The sequence below is a fragment of the Syngnathus scovelli genome, chromosome 1, assembly GCF_024217435.2.
Source record: "Syngnathus scovelli strain Florida chromosome 1, RoL_Ssco_1.2, whole genome shotgun sequence".
NCBI classification, from domain to species: Eukaryota; Metazoa; Chordata; class Actinopteri; order Syngnathiformes; family Syngnathidae; genus Syngnathus; species Syngnathus scovelli.
In genome coordinates this window covers 12,633,321-12,653,111 of record NC_090847.1, presented here as the reverse complement: position 1 = coordinate 12,653,111, position 19,791 = coordinate 12,633,321, and the positions used below count along the sequence as shown (strand labels likewise).

The following is a 19,791-nucleotide window of genomic DNA, read 5'->3' as shown; positions in this document are numbered from 1 at the left end:
GGGTGAAGTCTGCTGTGCGGGAAAGAGGAAGCGGACAATAGGAGAAGGAGGGAATACAGGATGGAAAGAGAACAGCAGGGAGGGATGCAGATGCAAAGTGAAGGACGTTTGGGGCTCTGCAGTTTATTCAGGCAAATAATATGGGAGCTGCCAGGATGCAAAAACAAAGGAGGGGAAAATGAGCGGCGAGAGTGACAGAAGATGAGAGAAGGTCAAGCTGACTGTACAGAAGCGATGACGCGCAGACTTGGCACGTGTTGGCCTTGCATGCATTTTACTGCTCATAACTGGTTGGACAAGAGATCATTTTTTTTCCCCTCATGATCGTGACCGGAGTACATTGTGGGCCTTTTGGTTTCATTTTTCTGTGTATGATGAGATGTATGATGATGACAGAGCTGTGATGGACACACAAGCATTTGTAACAAAATGTAATCAAATGTTAGTGCAGGGTAAAGGGGATATGAAAGATCATAAAAGAAATGTAAGATTGTGGCTGATGGCCAGAATTTAAAGTCAACGCGACAAGTAACAGAGGGTGACACTGCCAAGAAGATAAAATAACAGTAGCGTGACAGAAGGTCTAGCTTGCCACTGAGGGGGGCGGAGTTGGAGTACGATGGTGTTCCTGTTGAGAAAACGAGAGAATAAGAAGATAGCTGGGTGAGGCGAGAGAGAAAGAGAGAAAGAGAGAGGACATTTTATTAGCTCAGAGGGGAGTCGAGAGCAGCTTGCACCAATGTGGAAGTAAAAAAGGGGGTAGAGGAGACTGTTAGTTACTAAGACAAAATAGACCTTAAAAATATGATGAGAAAACGCAACAAAAACATGCTGCTTTCTTATGAATTTTTCATAGATTTTTTATTAAAATGCTCAACAATGCTCACCAGAACCACTCTTATGTCTCATGCAGCTGAATATCCCAAATACTAGAAACAGGCTCTAAAGTTAATTTGGTACCATAGTGTGAAAGAACTTCTACACCTGTGCAAACGTCCCACGGGGTTATTTGTTGGATGCGGACGCACTGTTTTCAAAGTTGTTGTCCCCCCAGGTGATTGTCTTCTGTACCCCCCCCCCCCTAACTCGACTGAACATTTTAACTGTCAGAAAAAACAGAAAAATAGAAAGGTTCATAAAATGCAGAGACTGCGGCTCCTTCAAAAATCACGAATATAAAAACAAAGTCGACATTGGCATTAAAACACTGTAATCATTTTTTCCCAGACTATTTAAAAAAAATATTGATAAATATGATTGTACGATTTTAAACAATCTCAAATACAACATAAAGTAACTTTAAAAAATAATATATTAATTTACTGAATGACTCTCGTCAATTACAATAGTGGAAACACCAAAATGAGGAAATTGTAGTCAGCACTCTTATTAGCAGATGAACATCATTTATATACTGTAGCAACTTTAGACAAGAATGGCCTTTTAAAGTCTTTATAAGGCGTTACTTTCCTAGGTATGTAGGTATAGTTGTTGGACTTCCATTCTCCCAATTTGTGCATTTTAAATTATTTTAGTGAGCGTGTTTCCGGTATTCTGAATTTGTTGTACGTCAGCTGTAATCCCACTTGGACCATTTTTGCTTTGACAATCAAGAAAGACATGCCGACTCACATAGAGTTGTTGGAAAAAGGTCACTTTAAACTTTGTTAACGCATCACTCGAAAACTAATTTGCAGTAGCTACGGCTCAGGTGGTCGGGTGGCCACCTAGTAATTGGAAAAAGCTTCATTCCTTCCCAAACTTTCTCAGGTGTTGTGAACAAAAGCTGCTCTGTAGGCTCTGCCATCCACATGTATGTAAACAGCATAGTATTTATCTTTACAGCATTCCACTTGTTTCATTATTGTTTTAAAAAAGCAATATTGGAAATGTGTCCCAGGAGGATTAGAAAGGCTCTGTATGAATGCTGCGCATTTATTATCTAATCACCAAGAGAGATAATTTCCCATGCACTAAGTGCTCAAATCACAACACCTTACAAAACAAAAACACACAAAATCATTGTCTCGCTTTCAAATATATGAACACGCTTCAATAGCAGGTTCCCTGACTTCCTTAAAAGCGGCACATGCATGACTCGCAACCCTGCTATCACTATGGTGACGGTGAGTTTGGCACCAGAAAATGACAAATGAATATTTAAGTAGTCATCTATATTTGTCAGTCAGCCTGAAGAGGAAACGGTCAGTCGCTATTAAAAAAGATAACGACATTCAATATCATAAATATATATATATATATATATATATATACAATATTATTTGAAAAGGTTGGGCAGAAATTTCAGAGCAGTGATGGACAATCTCTTTGCAAAGTCAACTTTCACATTAACTCCGAGCTACTGAGCATGTCCCTGTAGATCATAAAAAGAGGAGGACCATGCGAGTTGTGAAAGTGTGTGTGCAGGGAGGAGGAAGGGGGTGGGGGTTCTATAATTGAAAGGAATAGATGAAGGATGGAGTAATGGCTGAAAGCTGCTGGAATTCACAAGGGGGTGAGGGGTGATTGGATGACAGATATAAAAGCAATAGCAATGGGATTATAATGAAGAAGGAGTCAGTGGAGTGAGCAAATAAAAGAGAGAGTAAATGGAAAGCAAAGACAATGGCTGGCATCCCATACACAGCAATGATCAAGCAGTATACATGTCTTTCAGGGGGATCAGGTTGATTTGGATGGAAAAGCTCCTGCAGAGCCAGGGTGATACACACACACACCAAGCACCACTCTGCAGGACATTAGCCCTCTGATCTTTGCCACAAGCATTCAACGTGTGCAGGTGTGTTATCGCGACAGCATTGTCCAAGCATCAGTAAAGCAGCAGGGGAAGTGGGCATCTGGCGACAGAGACAGACGACGTGCTATTATCTATTATTAAGAGTGGCATTTCCCAACAGGCTGTATAATGGGCCACACGCACACGTAGACACACACTCACACACACATATGTACACTCACAGTGTAACCATAACAACTCAATGCCTGAGTTACCATAGTTCAGCCACTTGCATCCTCCCCTTCGGCAGCATATGGTAGTAAGCTCTCGTACCAGGCACTCTGACTCCACAAAGTGATATAACGTCCGACACACTGCAATGCTTCTGAATCTGACTAGGATCCGATCATTGCAAAAAATGACACCTGGCAACTCAATCCCACACATTGGGCCACTACGACAGAAAGAGCACATTGGCGAGAATAAAGCAGAATAGTCAGAACTATATTTAAAGGTGGTTCTTACTCCCATTCATTTTAATCGACACAGTACGTATGTCGCACGCATACGTACATTTTTTTTTTTTAAACACAAGCTCAGCTATTTCATCAAATATGATTAAGTATTGTTGTAAAACCCAATAGTAAACTGTATTTCTATCACTTGGCAACACGTGATGTATCCCGCCGGTGTCCCAGCACGTGCTTATAACCCAGAAATGGACATTTCACACCTGTGAAAGCTTCCGTGCATTTTGATTAGCTTTCATTTGCGACTCCATCACATCATGCAGTTGCGATTCATGTTCTGAATTGCTGCAAAAGCAGTGCGGCAGAAACTCTGACACATATGCGGCAAAACCCCGCACATTGAGCGATCCACCACATCGCTCAGTGTGCGCACGTCCTAACCAGACTCCTGATATTTATAGTTAACAGGGTTTTTGTTGAAATTTAGAGCCTGAGGTTGTACAATTCCAGCCTTTCTGTAAAATGTCACACAAAATTGTGAATTCCAAACTGCTCCCTTGTGAATCTTCGACTCACTCAGCAAATACAAGGATGGACTACAACTCTGGGTTTAGCTTTATTTTAGTTGCTTCAGGAGAGTACCCGTCCTGGCAACATGGAAAATAGAAATACAGTGGTGCCTTGAGGTATGAGTGACAAATTGAGATTGTGAGATTGTTACAGTTGGACGAACTGACGAGGAGGCTTCAAGCCACTCAATGCTACTCCCAGTTTATGTTTACTGGCAGACTAACCGTATAACAAATACAATGACACTCACGGTAAGTACACCCTGACATCCTTCCTATTTGAAATTTCAAACATTTAGCTCATTCAAATTAACTTGGGGAAAAAAAAACTTCAACATGATCATAATTCACAAAACCAAAAAATATTACATATTTTTTCTTAATACATTATTTTCTTAATGTTCACAATTTTTTTGCAGAAAAAAAATCTTGAATTCATATATTCTACATCATCTCTATTTCTTAAAGGTATACACTCTGGTAGTTTTAGTGTTAATTTATTAACTGATTCACACTATTGCTATTTCAATTTGTTCCAACAATTTATGCTATACAGTGCTACTGTTTTTCTCATACCAAATGTTCAAATTTTCCCCAAAATTCAAAAATTGTCCAGCAAATTCACGATTCAATTCACCATTTATTTCTTATTTATTCTATTCAACAAAATAGATTCAAATTGTTTCTGATTCACAATTAAATCATTCAGCACATTCAACATGCCATAAATTCCCACTCATCAAAAATTCATCCATCCATCCATCCATTTTCTGAACCGCTTCGTCCCCACGGGGGTCGCGGGTGTGCTGGAGCCTATCCCAGCCATCAACGGGGGACACCCTGAACCGGTTGCCAGCCAAACGCAGGGCACACAGAGACAAACAACCATTCGCACTCGCACTCACACCTAGGGACAATTTGGAGTGCTCAATCGGCCTACCAAGCATGTTTTTGGGATGTGGGAGGAAACCGGAGTGCCCGGAGAAAACCCACGCGGGCCCAGGGAGAACATGCAAACTCCCACACAGGGAGGGCCAGAGGTGGAGCCGAACCCGCGCCCTCCTAACTGTGAGGCGGACGTGCTAACCAGTGTCCCACCGAGCCGCCTCATCAAAAATTCTAAATTTTAAAGTCCCACAAAAAATATTTTTCTTATGTAATTTGTGTAATTTCTACAATTTTTGACCGATTCTAACCATTACAAAATATCAATGAACAAACTAATTCTTTACATTCTATTTACCGCATTTGCCGGTGTACAGGTCGACTCGGTGTATAAGTCGACCCCCTAAAATTCGACGGAAATTTACGATTTTATGATATATCCTTTGTATAAGTCGAGCTCAATTGTTGCATTATATTAAACTTCAAAATTCAATATGCGAAATTTATTGACGAAATGTGTTCAAATTCCGGGAGGCCGTGCGCATGCGGCTGTTTATAAGCACCGCGGAGGAGATCGCGGCCGGCGAGTTCGCGCACGCCGCCCGGCACCAACGGGAGGCCGGAAATAGCTCCAAGCCGAGCGGATCGGCACTTTATAAGCACCGCGGAGGAGATCGCGGCCGGCGAGCTCGCGCACGCCGCCCGGCACGAACGGGAAGCCGGAAATAGCTCCAAGCCGAGCGGATCGGCACTTTATAAGCACCGCGGAGGAGATCGCGGCGCCTCATTGGACTTCCAGCGGCCGGCGAGCTCACGCACCCGCCCGGCACATCCGGGAGGCCGTGCGCACGCGCCAAGTGGCCGAAAATAGCCCCCGCCGAGCGGATCGGCTGTTTATAAGCACCGCGGAGGAGATCGCGGCGCCTCATTGGACTTCCAGCGGCCGGCGAGCTCGCGCACCCGCCCGGCACATCCGGGAGGCCGTGCGCACGCGCCAAGTGGCCGAAAATAGCCCCCGCCGAGCGGATCGGCTGTTTATAAGCACCGCGGAGGAGATCGCGGCGCCTCATTGGACTTCCAGCGGGCCGCGCACTCGCGCACGCCGCCCGGTTCAAATTTTCTAAATGCAACGCACAATGAGATGCATGAGAAACGGCCTTGGTTACCATCACATTTGAAGCGATGAATACGAAGTTAAATTTTATGACTCGGTGTATAAGTCGAGGTCGATTTTTTTCAGTCGATTTTGGATCGAAAAAGGTCGACCAATACACCGGCAAATACGGTAATTATATTACTGTAATTTGTATTAAGTACTATGCAGAGGTTTGGGAATGCTGAAATGGAATAATAGCATTTGTACTCATTTCAGAGGGTAAAAGAAAATTTGCAATGTGAGTGTTTTACACTATATACATGCATGGTCTTGAAAGGTACTAAACTTATATCTCAGGGGAAGGCGTTGTACAATAATGACCACAGAACAAGAAATGTAATTTATTGTGAAAAGGTGGTATCGTATCTGGCTGCAATAATAATAAAACATTATTACTCTACATGACTTAATGTAAAATAGTAAAAAGAATGATATTTTCAGGTTTGTCTTTGGTCTGAAAAGTAAAAAATATTTTTGCTTTTACATTCAATTCGGTGGTCAGCTTGCATCACAGATTGTATTGTGTCTAATATTCAAGGTTCCCTCTAACACTATTTGACTTCTCAAATGGACTTTGTTAATTTTGAATTCAAGACATTTTTTTTTCAGTGTTTGAACATGTTAATTGAGTAGTTCCACTTGAAGTGCGCATGTATTTACTTGCCTAGTGATAACATAGAAGGTCTGGTGTTATGTATGTGGTTGTCTACAACACTAAAATCAAAGGGCTGGATCTTTTCATAATACCCCTTTCACACCACACTGAATGTCATGACAGTGACATAGCAAGTAAAGAGTGTAAATTAGCCATGAGTCTGCAGAACATGAGAAAACTGCCAAAGCTTAATCTGTCAGGGTGGTGCACATAGCAAGGTCTCGCTTCTTTATCGACTTTAACCAACAGTCCGTTCTGATGAATAGTTTTCATTAGGTGCATTTTTTTATAATTACCCATACACAGAACATTTGTCCCTTAGAGTGTGGAATTTTCAGACACGAGTATAGGCTGGAGAGTAGCTCATCAATACTACTTGTCTTTATTTGTATTTTGTTGTTGTTTATATCATAGCAACACCAAATCTGAAATGTGTTTAATTCAGATGAAATGAAGAGTAATTTTGTTAAAAGCATAATTGTGGATAGCATACCATTAAGACCCAGCAATTAGCCTTTGTGTTTCAGTGTGACACCTTTCAAAGTGAGGGAGAATCGCACGTCAAGAGAAAGTGCAGATAAGAGATGAGACGTTATTTCAAATGTGAAAGGTTCAAAATAACAAGCTTTCAAGGCAAAGCCCAGTAAAATTACCTTGCTTGGTTGTGCTCATGACAGCCTGTTGGCCGTGTGTAAAGGAATAGTGAGGAAGCTTTTCCGAGGTTTACAAAATATAGCACAGCGGCACAAAAATACTAAGATGAGGAGACAAGAACCACTGTTGTTGTCACTTCAGTATATTGCATATAATGCTGGAGATTGTTAGGGTTTTCAGGTTAGTTTGATCCTATGATTATGTTGGAATGTAGACTGTAATGATTAAATCAATCACGTCTGGCCCTCACAATGTAATAATTAAATCAATCACGTCTGGCCCTCACAATGCAGAGTCTGTTTCCCACAATAGTGTAAAACACCCCCTGCTCTGATCTTATCAGAGGCCGGGGGTTCACCAAACCTGTCAACTCCCACCCCCACTCTGTTCCTCCTAATAAATATGCCCTTGCAGGGAGGAGACTTTTAGACTTCATTCGATAATCGCTGTTCAGACAGCGACGAATGGACTCTCCACCTGCAGGTGTCTAAAAGAACTTGCCTTGTCTCTTGTGGTTCTTGCAAAATAAGTTGGAGTGAGCAAATCTCTAACAGAGATGATAACATCTTGCAGAGAGAACAGGTGAAATGTATGTCATTTTTTAAAATAATACGTATCTTAGTCTTACAAAAGCTAGTGAGAGTTGTCATCCCGGCGAATACATTGTCGATCCAGTAGGAAGTGTTACCTCAGTGTAACACCGCCAATGGGAAAAATACGTGCACTAATGTTAAAGTGTAAAGTAGAAATGGACAGAGAGATGTTTTGTTGACACAGAAGTCCCTATGACTTCCTTGTCCACCACTAATAAAAAAAAGTCTACTACTACTATATTCTGTCAATCTGCGCAAGTCCAAATGATTTGTTCTCCCCAAAAGACGCATAAACACACAATACTTTTAGTGTCCACGAAGCCGATCATAATTTCAATCCAAACTCTGATTGGATTGAAGAAATTCTATCCATGTTTACATAGCCATTGACACAAAAGACACAAGGAAAACAAACAAAAATCAAATCATGACTTTTGTTTGATAACATCCCTTCCACGCTAACAATTTGAGGATTTTTTTCAATTGTTCTTTGAATTATTCTTCTATGATTAAGTACATGCACAGTATATTGAGGGGAAAAAAATATGAGCGCATGAAAGTGTAACAAGTTCCATTTATATTCACCTGAAAGTTGAAGTAGTCAACAGAGGATCTTTTTTAAGAATGCAGTGGGAAAAAAAAGTCACTGTGTCTTGCTTCAAACTTCAAGAGACTTTTCCCCCCCACATGCCTTTATCAGGCTCTCTGTGCACCATTAAAGCCGTGTATTTGAACCAAGGCAATTTGGAAGAACCCACTGAGCCTTATGGGGGAGCTGACAGACCCCCCGGGCTTTACCTCTACCTGCCTGCAGCTATCCAACCAGACAGTGCCATCTTCCCTCTCCTCAGCCACCCTTCAGTTGTTTCGAAGCAATATTTGCCAAAACATCAATGTCACAATTCCTGCATCTTTTTTTTGTCCTTCTGGCCCAACAAGCACACGTTAGTTCACTGTCAGTGAGGGGCAGTTCCTGATCCCAAAATGCTCTAAGTAAGTGAGATGATTTCTTTCTTGCCACAACTCTATTACACGATGAGAGTAAAAAAGAGGTGGTGTCTCATTTTTCAATTTGACATGGTTTGTGATGTAAAAGCTAGGTTTTTTTTATGTTTTCAAAGGTTATCCCCTTCAGGACTGCTAATCTCAGATTGATCTAAAACCTGTGGGAGAGAGAGGGAGAATTTTCAATGCATCGATCCAATACTTGGAAATGTTAGCACAAGATGATGGAGAACTTTAAACTGTAGCCGTCCAAGTCTTGCATGGATTGATGCGGTTCAGTGTTGAATCCCATGTATCCTCAGCTTTTTTCCCCCAGCCTTTAACGCGAGAAAAAGAAGGGTAAGACCGTGAGAGAAAAGAGTCAATTAGATGAATAACTCCATTCTGCTCCCAAGTGGGCTTGTAACCACAGTGGTGTTGAAAATAACCTTTCTAAATAAATGCAGTTTTTTCGCTTGAGAAAAACAACCACAACTAAAGTTATTTTTTATGGTTCACATCCTGCTTTTCTTACTACTACCATTTCTATCATTGCAGAGTGGAGGAGAGTTTTAAGACTCTTTTCTGGTCCATCTTCGGGCTGTCGGAAGTGATCTCAGTAGTGCTGAAGTATGACCATAAGTTCATAGAGAACATTGGTTACGTGCTGTACGGGGTCTACAACGTCACCATGGTGGTCGTCCTTCTCAACATGCTCATTGCCATGATCAACAACTCGTACCAGGAGATTGAGGTAAACGTTTATATTCCTTTTCCCACAAAAATGCCGATAAGTTGGTGTTTTTGAGAGGTTGTTAGTGTTCCTTATATGGAATATTTTTGAGTTTAGACTATTTTAAAGTGTAAAAGCATTGATACAGAATAGGACGGACTGAGTTGCGCTTCTTCTGCTTTCCAAATGTAGTATTGATCATCTTAAGCTGCAGATACCACAAAACTGTCATATCTGTCATAAAAGAAGATTCTGTATTTTTTCACCCATCCGTTTATAAAGTAGGCAGTGTAGCGGGATATTAGCTGTTTGTGTTAATCCACAAAGGTTGAATTGAGGCAACTGGACTGATTTATTTGTTGAAGAGGTTTCACTTTTAATCCAAAAATAATTGTTGTTTTTGTTGTTGTTGTTGCTAGCTTTGGTCAAAGTGTGTTAGTAATGCATTGGTATGTTAGGAAGGTAATTTTTCCGGGTAAAGAAAAACACAAACATACAACATACAAACAACATACAAAGAAGATGTATTTTGTTCTTGTTGGTTTTGATGAAATGTTGCATTATTTTTCTCTCAAGGGAATATTTGATTTACAGTTTACTGTATATTTTTGTTGCACTCCTCTCAGAGAAGTAGACCACACACATGCAGGCATGCAACGAAAGATGTCTGAGGGATGGGGCGCACAAATGTTGACTACGGCAACACTTATCTTTGTGTGCTGAGGGACTTGAACTGTGACCCAGGATGGCTAAATGGAGAGGAAAATCTTGAGCGGGCCTTGAAAGCTCTGCCCCTGCCCTGTTAATCGCAATCCACTTTGAAACACACTGCGCCTGTTTAACATGAATAGAGTGTCTCGTTTTTCATTGCGTCAGCGTGAACATTCAGAACCTCCTTGTCTAAGGGAAACATTATTTTAGCTTTCACCTTTAACCCAAGTCTGTCGTTTTAAGCACACTTTTGGTCTGCAGGAGGACGCTGACGTGGAGTGGAAGTTTGCTCGTGCCAAGCTGTGGCTCTCCTACTTCGACGAGGGTCGCACTTTGCCCGCCCCCTTTAACATGGTCCCCAGCCCTAAGTCCTTCTACTACCTGGTCTTGCGCATCAAGTCAGGCTTGTTAGGAATCTGCAAGGTGGGCAAACACCAGCACGGCAATGAGTTGGAGCTTGGTATGCTCAACTCTCAGGGAAAGGTAATTATCACTGTCGGAACCAAACACAAGAAGTAAATTAACGGGGAACTAAATACAATAGCTTTCAAAATCAAAAATGTTCCATGGACGACTTTCAAGCCAAATTGTGACCATGAAGTAGGCCTAATTGCTTTTTTTTCAGTGTGGTGTTTTGTTTCAGCTATTGCATTTACTTCTACTGAGCAAGCACACAGTTGTCAGAAGATATTAGATAACACTATCACAAGATAGCTGTGGGTTTAGTTCAGCTACGTGTTCTTGCTTTTCCTACATCGAACCCATTTACATTTTTAACTTTGGTATAATTGCAATCAGTTGAAAATGTAAATAACGATTAAGAAGAAGCACGGTCAATTTAGTTCAGTTGTTTATTTTCAGGGCGGCTCGGTGGCGCACTGGGTAGCACGTCCGCCTCACAGGTAGGAGGGTGCGGGTTCGATTCCACCTCCGGCCCTCCCTGTGCGGAGTTTGCATGTTCTCCCCGAGCCCGCGTGGGTTTTCTCCGGGCACTCCGGTTTCCTCCCACATCCCAAAAACATGCTTGGTAGGCCGATTGATCACTCCAAATTGTCCCTAGGTGTGAGTGCGAGTGCGAATGGTTGTTTGTCTCTATGTGCCCTGCAATTGGCTGGCAACCGGTTCAGGGTGTCCCCCGCCTACTGCCCGATGACAGCTGGGATAGGCTCCAGCACGCCCGCGACCCCCGTGGGGACTAAGCGGTTCAGAAAATGGATGGATGGATGGATGTTTATTTTCAACTCAAGGTTCTTAAAAGATGCACAGTTAAAACATGGAAAATAAATACAATCTAGATGCTGTATAAAAGCACTATACATACAGTAACTTATGTCACTATGTACAATTTGAGTAAAGTGATTAAACAACATTGCATACAAACATCCTGCTAATGCTACAAAATCCGAGTCAAAATGTCGCCCATTACCATATTGAGAGTGTCGAACAGACCACATGAACGAGTGACAGGTAGAAATGCTTGAATCAATGCTTCCACACAACTGGTCTGTTGGGTTGATGTGTTATGACACAAGAGAGTTGATCAAGCTTTGGCTGCATCCTCACTTTCACATTACTTCACATTTCCTAAAGCCAGGGAGGACCCACTCTCATAAAATCCCTCTGATTTAACATAACAGAGAATTGAACAGAGAATCGATCCAAACGTTTGTTGTGTCGGTTCGCGTTTCCTCTTTGGATTTGTCGACGCAAATGTGTCAGGCCGGCGCCTCAGCTAAGCTATTAGAGAGGTTGTTAGAGGCTTTCAGGTATTTGTCGGCTTTTTGGCTCGAGACAAGCTCTGTTCCACTCTGCTGCCTCACCTGGCTCTCCTATTCTCTGCAGTATTGACACTTGAAATCTAAAGTCAAACGGGTGCAGCAAGCAATCAATATATCTGCTTTCATTATGGTTCTGCAAAAAATAATCCCCACACAGTTGGAGTTCCTCAAATGGAACTTTATCCATTTATGTCAGATAGAACAGATGTGCTGCTAAATTACCCTTGAAATGAAATCAAATGATTGTAAAATACATGAGAGAATCACATACAGTGCACTTGTGCTGTGCTATTAATTCACACAACTTTTTGATATGTGAATACATCAGTGGTGGGATGTATTTTTTTATTCCCTGGGCCTTGAAAAGGGACGAGCCCGGCTTAATCCATCTCTTAATACCACCACTGTCACCAGTAGTTGCAGTTAGTAAATGCCACTGTGGCACTTAGAGCTGTTTAGAATCCATACGTGTTTAATAACATGACAAAACATCCTACTCACCCGAGATACAAATTATTACATGTAATAATTTTGTACAGATTGCTACAGATATGTTCTGGTAGTCAAAGTTGGCTGTGACATGTTTTGTTCAGAGCAAACAATGAGATGACAGGAAATTGCTGTCATTATGGATTGATTTGTTTGCAAATACGTATATATACAGTATGATTCATATACAGGTACATATTACAGTTCAATATAAGGAGCCGACTGCTGATTTGTGATCGATGCTATCAAAGTTTTATTTGTTGAACAACATTAGAGCATGTTAGGAAAGCCATTGTGATTATATAGACAATTTGTTGCATCCATTCTATTGGATTACATTTAAATGTGTTCCAAAGGAGTGTCCTGTGCGTGAGTATATTTTGGATCAGGGGTGTCCAAACTGCAGCAGGTAGACATGGAAAACAGGCAGGAGAGCGGCCCCTCCAGGACTGCAGCTGGGCGTACCTGTCAATCTTAGATTATTAGATTAAAACGAAAACATTTATTGTAAATCTAGCCAATTAACAAAACATTACTTTCCCTGTGCCATACTGTATTAATATGATTTTGCCGAAGGGGAGGTATCAGTTCATTGCAGTGTGACCACAGCTAGTTTTAGTGCTGCAGTGTTAAAATGACACTTACCGTAATTTCCGGACTATAAGTCGCGGTTTTTTTCATAGTTTGGGTGGGGGGGCGACTTATACTCAGGAGCGACTTATATATGTTTTTTTTTCACAAATTTTTACTTGATCATTAAGACATCACTTACAAGTATAGTTGACCACTTCCCATGTTATTTTTAGTATAGTTGATCACTTCACATGCTTTTATTTCTTTATCTTGAACATATTCAAAACATAAAAAATAGAGAAAACATCAAATAAAGCAATTAACACTTTAAAGCACCATATCCAAGTCCACTGTCTGCTGTATGTACACTTGCTCCATTTTTGCTCCTCTTATATTTATTATTATTATTTATTATTATTTGTTTATTTATCATTTATTCAATACTCTTATTTATTCATTGTTAGTGCCTTCTTGGTTTTTTTTGTGTTGCTTGTATGCATATGTGTACTATCTCACCGAGGGATAGTGGAAATGTAATTTCAATCTCTTTGTGTGTCTTAGTATATAAAAAAATATATCGATGATAAAGCAGACTTTGACTTTGATAAAACAACCAAAAAAAATTATATTTTCAGACGAAACTGGATGAGGGCGCTCTAAATTTTACCGTTGGCCGTGACTCATCAACTGGGTGGGCTTAAGAAAAATGGCACCAAAAAGAAACTCATATTTTGCAGGTTACAAACTTCAAGTTGTAAAATATGCAGCTGAAAACAGTAATCGAGCAGCAGAAAGAAAGTTTGGAGAACCGTGATGTACCAATGGATTACTATTTCAAGTGACGTCAGTAGCGCGGCGCGCCGGTTGTTTACATACAAACGTGCCCACACAAGGACTACCATCATTAGCGGTGATCATTTCTAAGTGACACGGAGGACAAAGAGTTTGAAGGAATTAAGGATTTGGAGTGACATAGAAGGTTTGAAAAACTATTATGGCTTTTACGCACGCCCGGTCTCTACTGAGTCGGGGGCCGACGCTCGGCCGAGTGGCTGTCCGCGAACGGTGCGCGGGGCTCGGACATGGCCATTACGCACGCCCGGTCTGTCTGGAAGTCCACACCGCCACACGCTTGGAAGTTTGTTTTGTTTAATAAAGAGCCGTTTACCAAACCTACGTCTATCCTTGTACTTTGTTAACGCTAGAATATAGTTATATAGTAGATCTGTGGAATAAAGACGAGGCTGACGTCAGGGCGCACGCGCGGCGATGTTGACAAAGGACGAGGAATTTGATCGATGGATTTAATGGAATTAAAGTGCACGGATGGTTTGATAATATTATTGGCTTGTATTATAGTTATTTAAAATATAGTTTATCTATCGTTATATGAGCCTGTGGAATATTTTGAAGCGCAAGCGCCCTCAGCCGTGCACACCCATTGTTGACAAAGAACGATCGATGGATTTAATGAATTGGAGTGACACCGATGGTTTTATAAATATGTTATTCATGTAATAGTTGTCCTTAATCACTCTATATGTTACGTCAGGCCCGTTCTCAGCTCTTTGTTTGTGTTTGTCACGTTAGCATACCTATCGTTTAGCCTGTTGTTGCTATTTAATGAATTGGAGTGACACCGATGGTTTTATAAACATGTTATTCATGTATAGTTGTCCTTAATCACTCTATATGTTACGTCAGGCCCGTTCTCAGCTCTTTGTTTGAGTTTGTCACGTTAGCATACCTATCGTTTAGCCTGTTGTTGCTATTTAATGAATTGGAGTGACACTGATGGTTTTATAAACATGTTATTCATGTAATAGTTGTCCTTAATCACTCTATATGTTACGTCAGGCCCGTTCTCAGCTCTTTGTTTGTGTTTGTCACGTTAGCATACCTATCGTTTAGCCTGTTGTTGCTATCGTTTAGCCTGTTGTTGCTCGTTCATGACTGTTTTTAGTGTGGGATTTTGTCGAATAAATTGCCCCCAAAATGCGACTTATACTCCGGAGCGACCTATATATGTTTTTTTTCACTTTTTGGGGCATTTTATGGCTGGTGCGACTTATACTCCGGAGCGACTTATAGTCCGGAAAATACGGTATGTTCTAAAGTAAGGTCACGGCTCAAATGGAAGATAGTGAATAGAGCTTTGTTTAGGTCAAGGGAATTTGTATCTTTTTCTCGGTTCATGTGATCCTATTATGGAAAGTCACTCCTTTAATATTCCATTATTGTTTGCACCTGCAGCAGGGTGAACACTTCAGGTCTTACCGTCCTGCAGGAGAAGAATTCCAGAATTTGTCCAGAAATTCTAGAAAACATCCAACCAGATATGAGGTGAGAATAATGGATTCAGTAAAAAGTAGCAAACGTACAGTACATACATACATATACATACATACATACGTACGTACATACATACATACATACATACATACATTCATACATACATACATACATACATACATACATACATACATACATACATACATACATACATACATACATACATTCAAGATTCAAGATTCAAGATTCAAGAGTTTTTTATTCGCCATGTTTGAGCATGCCAAACAAGGAATTTGACTTCGGTAAATCACAGCCTCCTACATACATACATACATACATACATACATACATACGTACGTACATACATTTTCTGTAGGACTCTTCCTCAATAAATTTGCAGGTGAGCTGGAGCCTCATGGGTGAAATTTGAATGACAAAAGCAAAATTATATTATATTTGATTGTTAAGTTACTATAAAACATGCAGCAGAATACACAGTAATGAAAGTCAACACTGGCCACATGGTAATCACATCTACTTCACAGGTCAGAGGGCTGGGATTTGTAAAACCTTGAGTCACATTTGAATATGTTTTATGTAGTATATTGAGTGGATTTTCACCAAATCCCCATAGGATCATTCTTGGAAGAATGCCTACTCATTTAAAAAAAAAAAAAAAAAAGTAAGAAAGAAAAAAAGACAAGGAACAGAATGATGTACGGAAACTGTGAGCGGAAATTTTTCCACAAACTCATCAATCAATAAAAATTTCTACTAGAGAAAAGCATCAAATGCAAAACAAGGGAGAGTGGGGAAAAAGAATATATGTGGGTGTGAAAGATTATTAATAGGAATGGAAATAAAGAGTTTTAAGAGGATGTAGTGAAAGCCAGTGACACAAGAGAAATGTGAATAAGACGAGAGAGGTGAAGTGGCAAAAAAGGAAGGGCACAAAATAATGAAGATGAAATGACCCACATGAGCTCACTGAGGTGGACACAATGCTGCCACTTAGCAAATGAGCACTCGAGAGGGATCAGACCTTCTTCCTTATTTGTCTCCACTTCATCTCCTCTCTGAGAGATATGAAAAGAAAATTCAGCTCACTGGGCCACTCCAGTTATTTTCAAGCACAGCAGTTTACGATAGTCGCCGAAAAAAGAGACGAGCGATTAAATACTGCGTAGCGAAGGCTTGTTGTAACTTTGACATCAATAGTCAACACCTCTGTTTGTATCCGAGCTTGTTGTGTGCATGTTAAAACTTTAATGAGATACTTGTTTGCGGTCTAGATATACAAGTGCGGCCGTATCACCTCGCCACCTTCTCACTTTGTTGTCCTCACTATTTCCCCTGCAGAAGATCATGAAGCAACTCATTAAGCGTTATGTGCTCAAGGCCCAAGTGGATAGAGAGAGTGATGAAGTCAACGAAGGTAACGACCGCTTTTTGTCTTTCTTTTCTTACGCCACATAGGTCCTGAATTGGATGTACAATTGAAGCAATAAGCAATTACTGTGCTTTGGTAGAATTAGCAAGTAGATCTGTCTAGATGTTGTGCTTATGCAAATACTTGATGTGTATTTTCCTACAGCTCACATGGTGCAATTGTGTATTCACAGGCGAGCTGAAGGAAATCAAGCAGGACATTTCCAGCCTTCGTTATGAGCTGCTAGAGGAGAAGTCAGAGGCTGCTGGGGAGCTGTCCCTGCTTATTCAGCAACTCAGTGAGAAATTTGGTAAGAACACTATGAGGCAGTGACGGGGCTGGAAGGACGGTCAGAAAACTGGGACCTGGTTGTGTAAAAGAGAGAGACAGCAACAAATAAGTGGAGTACAGGAAGCAGGATGTTTATGAGAGACTGAAGGACAAACGTGCAAGCAAAGCATTGAGAAAACAAATTTCAGTTTGCTGTCTTCAAGCAAAAAGTAAAAGAAAATGTTTCCATTTCCAGTGCCAAGTAAACCCGACTGGGATGAATGGTGTTGACAGTGCTATTCTGATTGAAATAGAAGACTGCTTGGTAGATGAAGAGGTGAAGAAGAAGAAAGCACTGCCATGAGATATGGGCACATGTCCAACCAGGAGATGAAGGCATGGGGAAGAAAAAGAGGAAAGAAATCTTTATTCACGCTGCACAGGCTTGCATTTTCTCATGACAGGCGTGTCAAGAGACTACACAGCCCTTTATACACCAGGCAGTCTAATTAAATCTGTTGTGCAACTAGGGGAAAAGTGATCATCCAAAAAAAAAAATATGTTGAATTGATTTGCTGAGCTTAAAACTTTTCACTAAGAAACATGACATTCCCTTTCAAACACATTGATCTGTTTCAACACACAACTCCATGTGATGTGACAAAAAAAATAAAAATAATAAACTGGGTTAAGCTGGGTATACACATACCAACTTCTAATATCTAACCGATTTTTAAAATGTGAGAAACCCCACATATATAAAAAAAAAAAACAATGTGATCTTACCGCCCGGACAGATCACTATACCAAGCTATTCTCTCTGACTAATCTTTACAGACATCCAGGAATCAGTCCTTGGATGACTTTGAAAGAGAGGAAATATTTTAGAATTTGGCCGGTATATGTAAACCCCGCTTGAAATTGTTTTAAAAAATGTGATCATGAAATCACCCCATGGAGCCTTTTACCTCATGCGCCAGTAAGTGTATGCAAACAGGACACTTTTAACGGTCTTAAAGATTGTGTTAGTTTGATCATTTGTAGCTAAATTCCAAGTCTTCTTAACCTGTCTTATATTTACGATATGATGTTACTCGACAATGGGCTTACTATAATTTTGGCCATTGCTTTGAAAGACATGGTGTATTTATCATTTGTTTAAGATGAATTCTCTCTAAAACTTGACCAAAACCTTTTGGGGGGTTTTGTTGAATTGACTTCAATGTGACTATGTTCATCCAAAAAACTAAAATCAAAACTAAAATGGTGGCCAGAAATAGTACTGCAGTTTGAGAGGTTAAATTACATCCATGCCGACTTTCCTATGACAACAGTATTCCATTTAGTTCAACAACTGCCACGGAAACATTCAAAAAGAGATTCTCACATAAAAAAAAAGGAATAAATTAATAGATTAATTGTTTATTGTCCCCATCATTTACTCGAAAGCAAATTCCTGATGTAAAAACACAAAAGCCAATGAAAAATACTTGCATGCATACCAAATTTCAAAGTTCTTGGACCTTTAAGTTTTAGAGTTGTGAGGGTCCATGATTTGAAATTGTTATTAAATTGTGGTGCAGAAGCCACCCAAGCACACGGAGAACAAGTAAACTCCACTCTGAAAAAAATGAAGACTGAACTCAAGACCTTTTATTTGTGCTGACCACTTGACCAATGTGCTGCCCACATGTAAAATATAATTTCTGTTGTGCTAAATGGCACACTGCAAATGTTATCTTCTGGCACATTTTGTATATGTAGCAATTGCTCATTTATATTAAAAAAAAAAAAAAAGCACAGTTAACAGCCTAACCACTAAAAAGAATATTTCTGAATCAATAAAGGCTCAGCTGTACACATAACATTTATTATATTTTAGAACCTAATCTAAAAATTCCAACTGCTCCTAGAATATTTGCCGGAGCCATTAAATGTTGATATTACATCTTAGTAACCAATAAGCCATGTGCGACATAATTTGTCCTTCTGTTGTTTATGTTTATTGTTTTTAAAGCCTGAAGATGCTCACATGGGGTTGAAAAACTTTTTTCCTGACAGCGTCGGGTCAGTTGTGGCGATGGTAGGTATAGAGCGATATTCAGGCTTGCCGCCAAGACACACACTTGTGGTTGGAAGCTACGTCTATCACGGGGTTGATGACATGAATAATCCTGTTGTGTTCATTATTAAACTTAAAATGTCTACATTGTATATCTTGATCCATAACATATCTGAAATTAGATGTTGTATTGATTCAGTCATTGTCTAGCCATTATTATGACTGCATTATTGTTCCATGTTTAATGTCCCATGCATTAAACTGTATTTTGCCAAGAAGAATATTATACATTAAACATTTGTCAACTATAATTGTTATTAGGCGGGCTGGCTAAGATGCACAAGAACCACAGATGTTGTGTTAACTTTCAAGACAGAGAAACACACACACACACACAAACACACACACAAACAGCCGTTATTTGCCATAGCTAGGAGGACATTGATCTCAAATACTGTATTTTTTAATACTTATTGAAATTAAATCTTACAGTATTCATATTTTTGTGCTTTGAAATAAATAGTAAGCTCTAATATGCTTGGTTCGTCCCTTCTTGTTGAACTTTGGTCATGTCTTTTCTCTTTTTCACATTCCAAGCAAAAAAAAAAAAAAAAAAGCAAGAAATATGGTGTTCACTGACGCATAATGCGTTTGATAATGGAATGCCTGTAAATTTCCAGGAGATAGGCAATTGTTGCTGTTACCTGCTGATCATTGTTTTAGCGATTACCTACTCATTTGAAGATTAAAT

At 40.1% G+C, this 19,791-nt stretch overlaps 1 protein-coding gene across 1 annotated transcript in view; it reads left to right on the top strand.

Moving 5' to 3' along the window:
* Nucleotides 1-19,573, top strand: part of LOC125982100 (short transient receptor potential channel 7-like) — a 47,185-nt gene extending 27,612 nt beyond the window's left edge. Inside the window, 6 exon segments of the mRNA XM_049742302.2 lie at nucleotides 9,262-9,457; nucleotides 10,409-10,630; nucleotides 15,241-15,330; nucleotides 16,639-16,714; nucleotides 16,902-17,018; nucleotides 17,235-19,573. Coding sequence (XP_049598259.1) covers nucleotides 9,262-9,457; nucleotides 10,409-10,630; nucleotides 15,241-15,330; nucleotides 16,639-16,714; nucleotides 16,902-17,018; nucleotides 17,235-17,269 — 736 coding nt within the window. The 3' untranslated portion in view covers nucleotides 17,270-19,573.
* The last annotated feature ends 218 nt before the right edge of the window (nucleotides 19,574-19,791 follow it).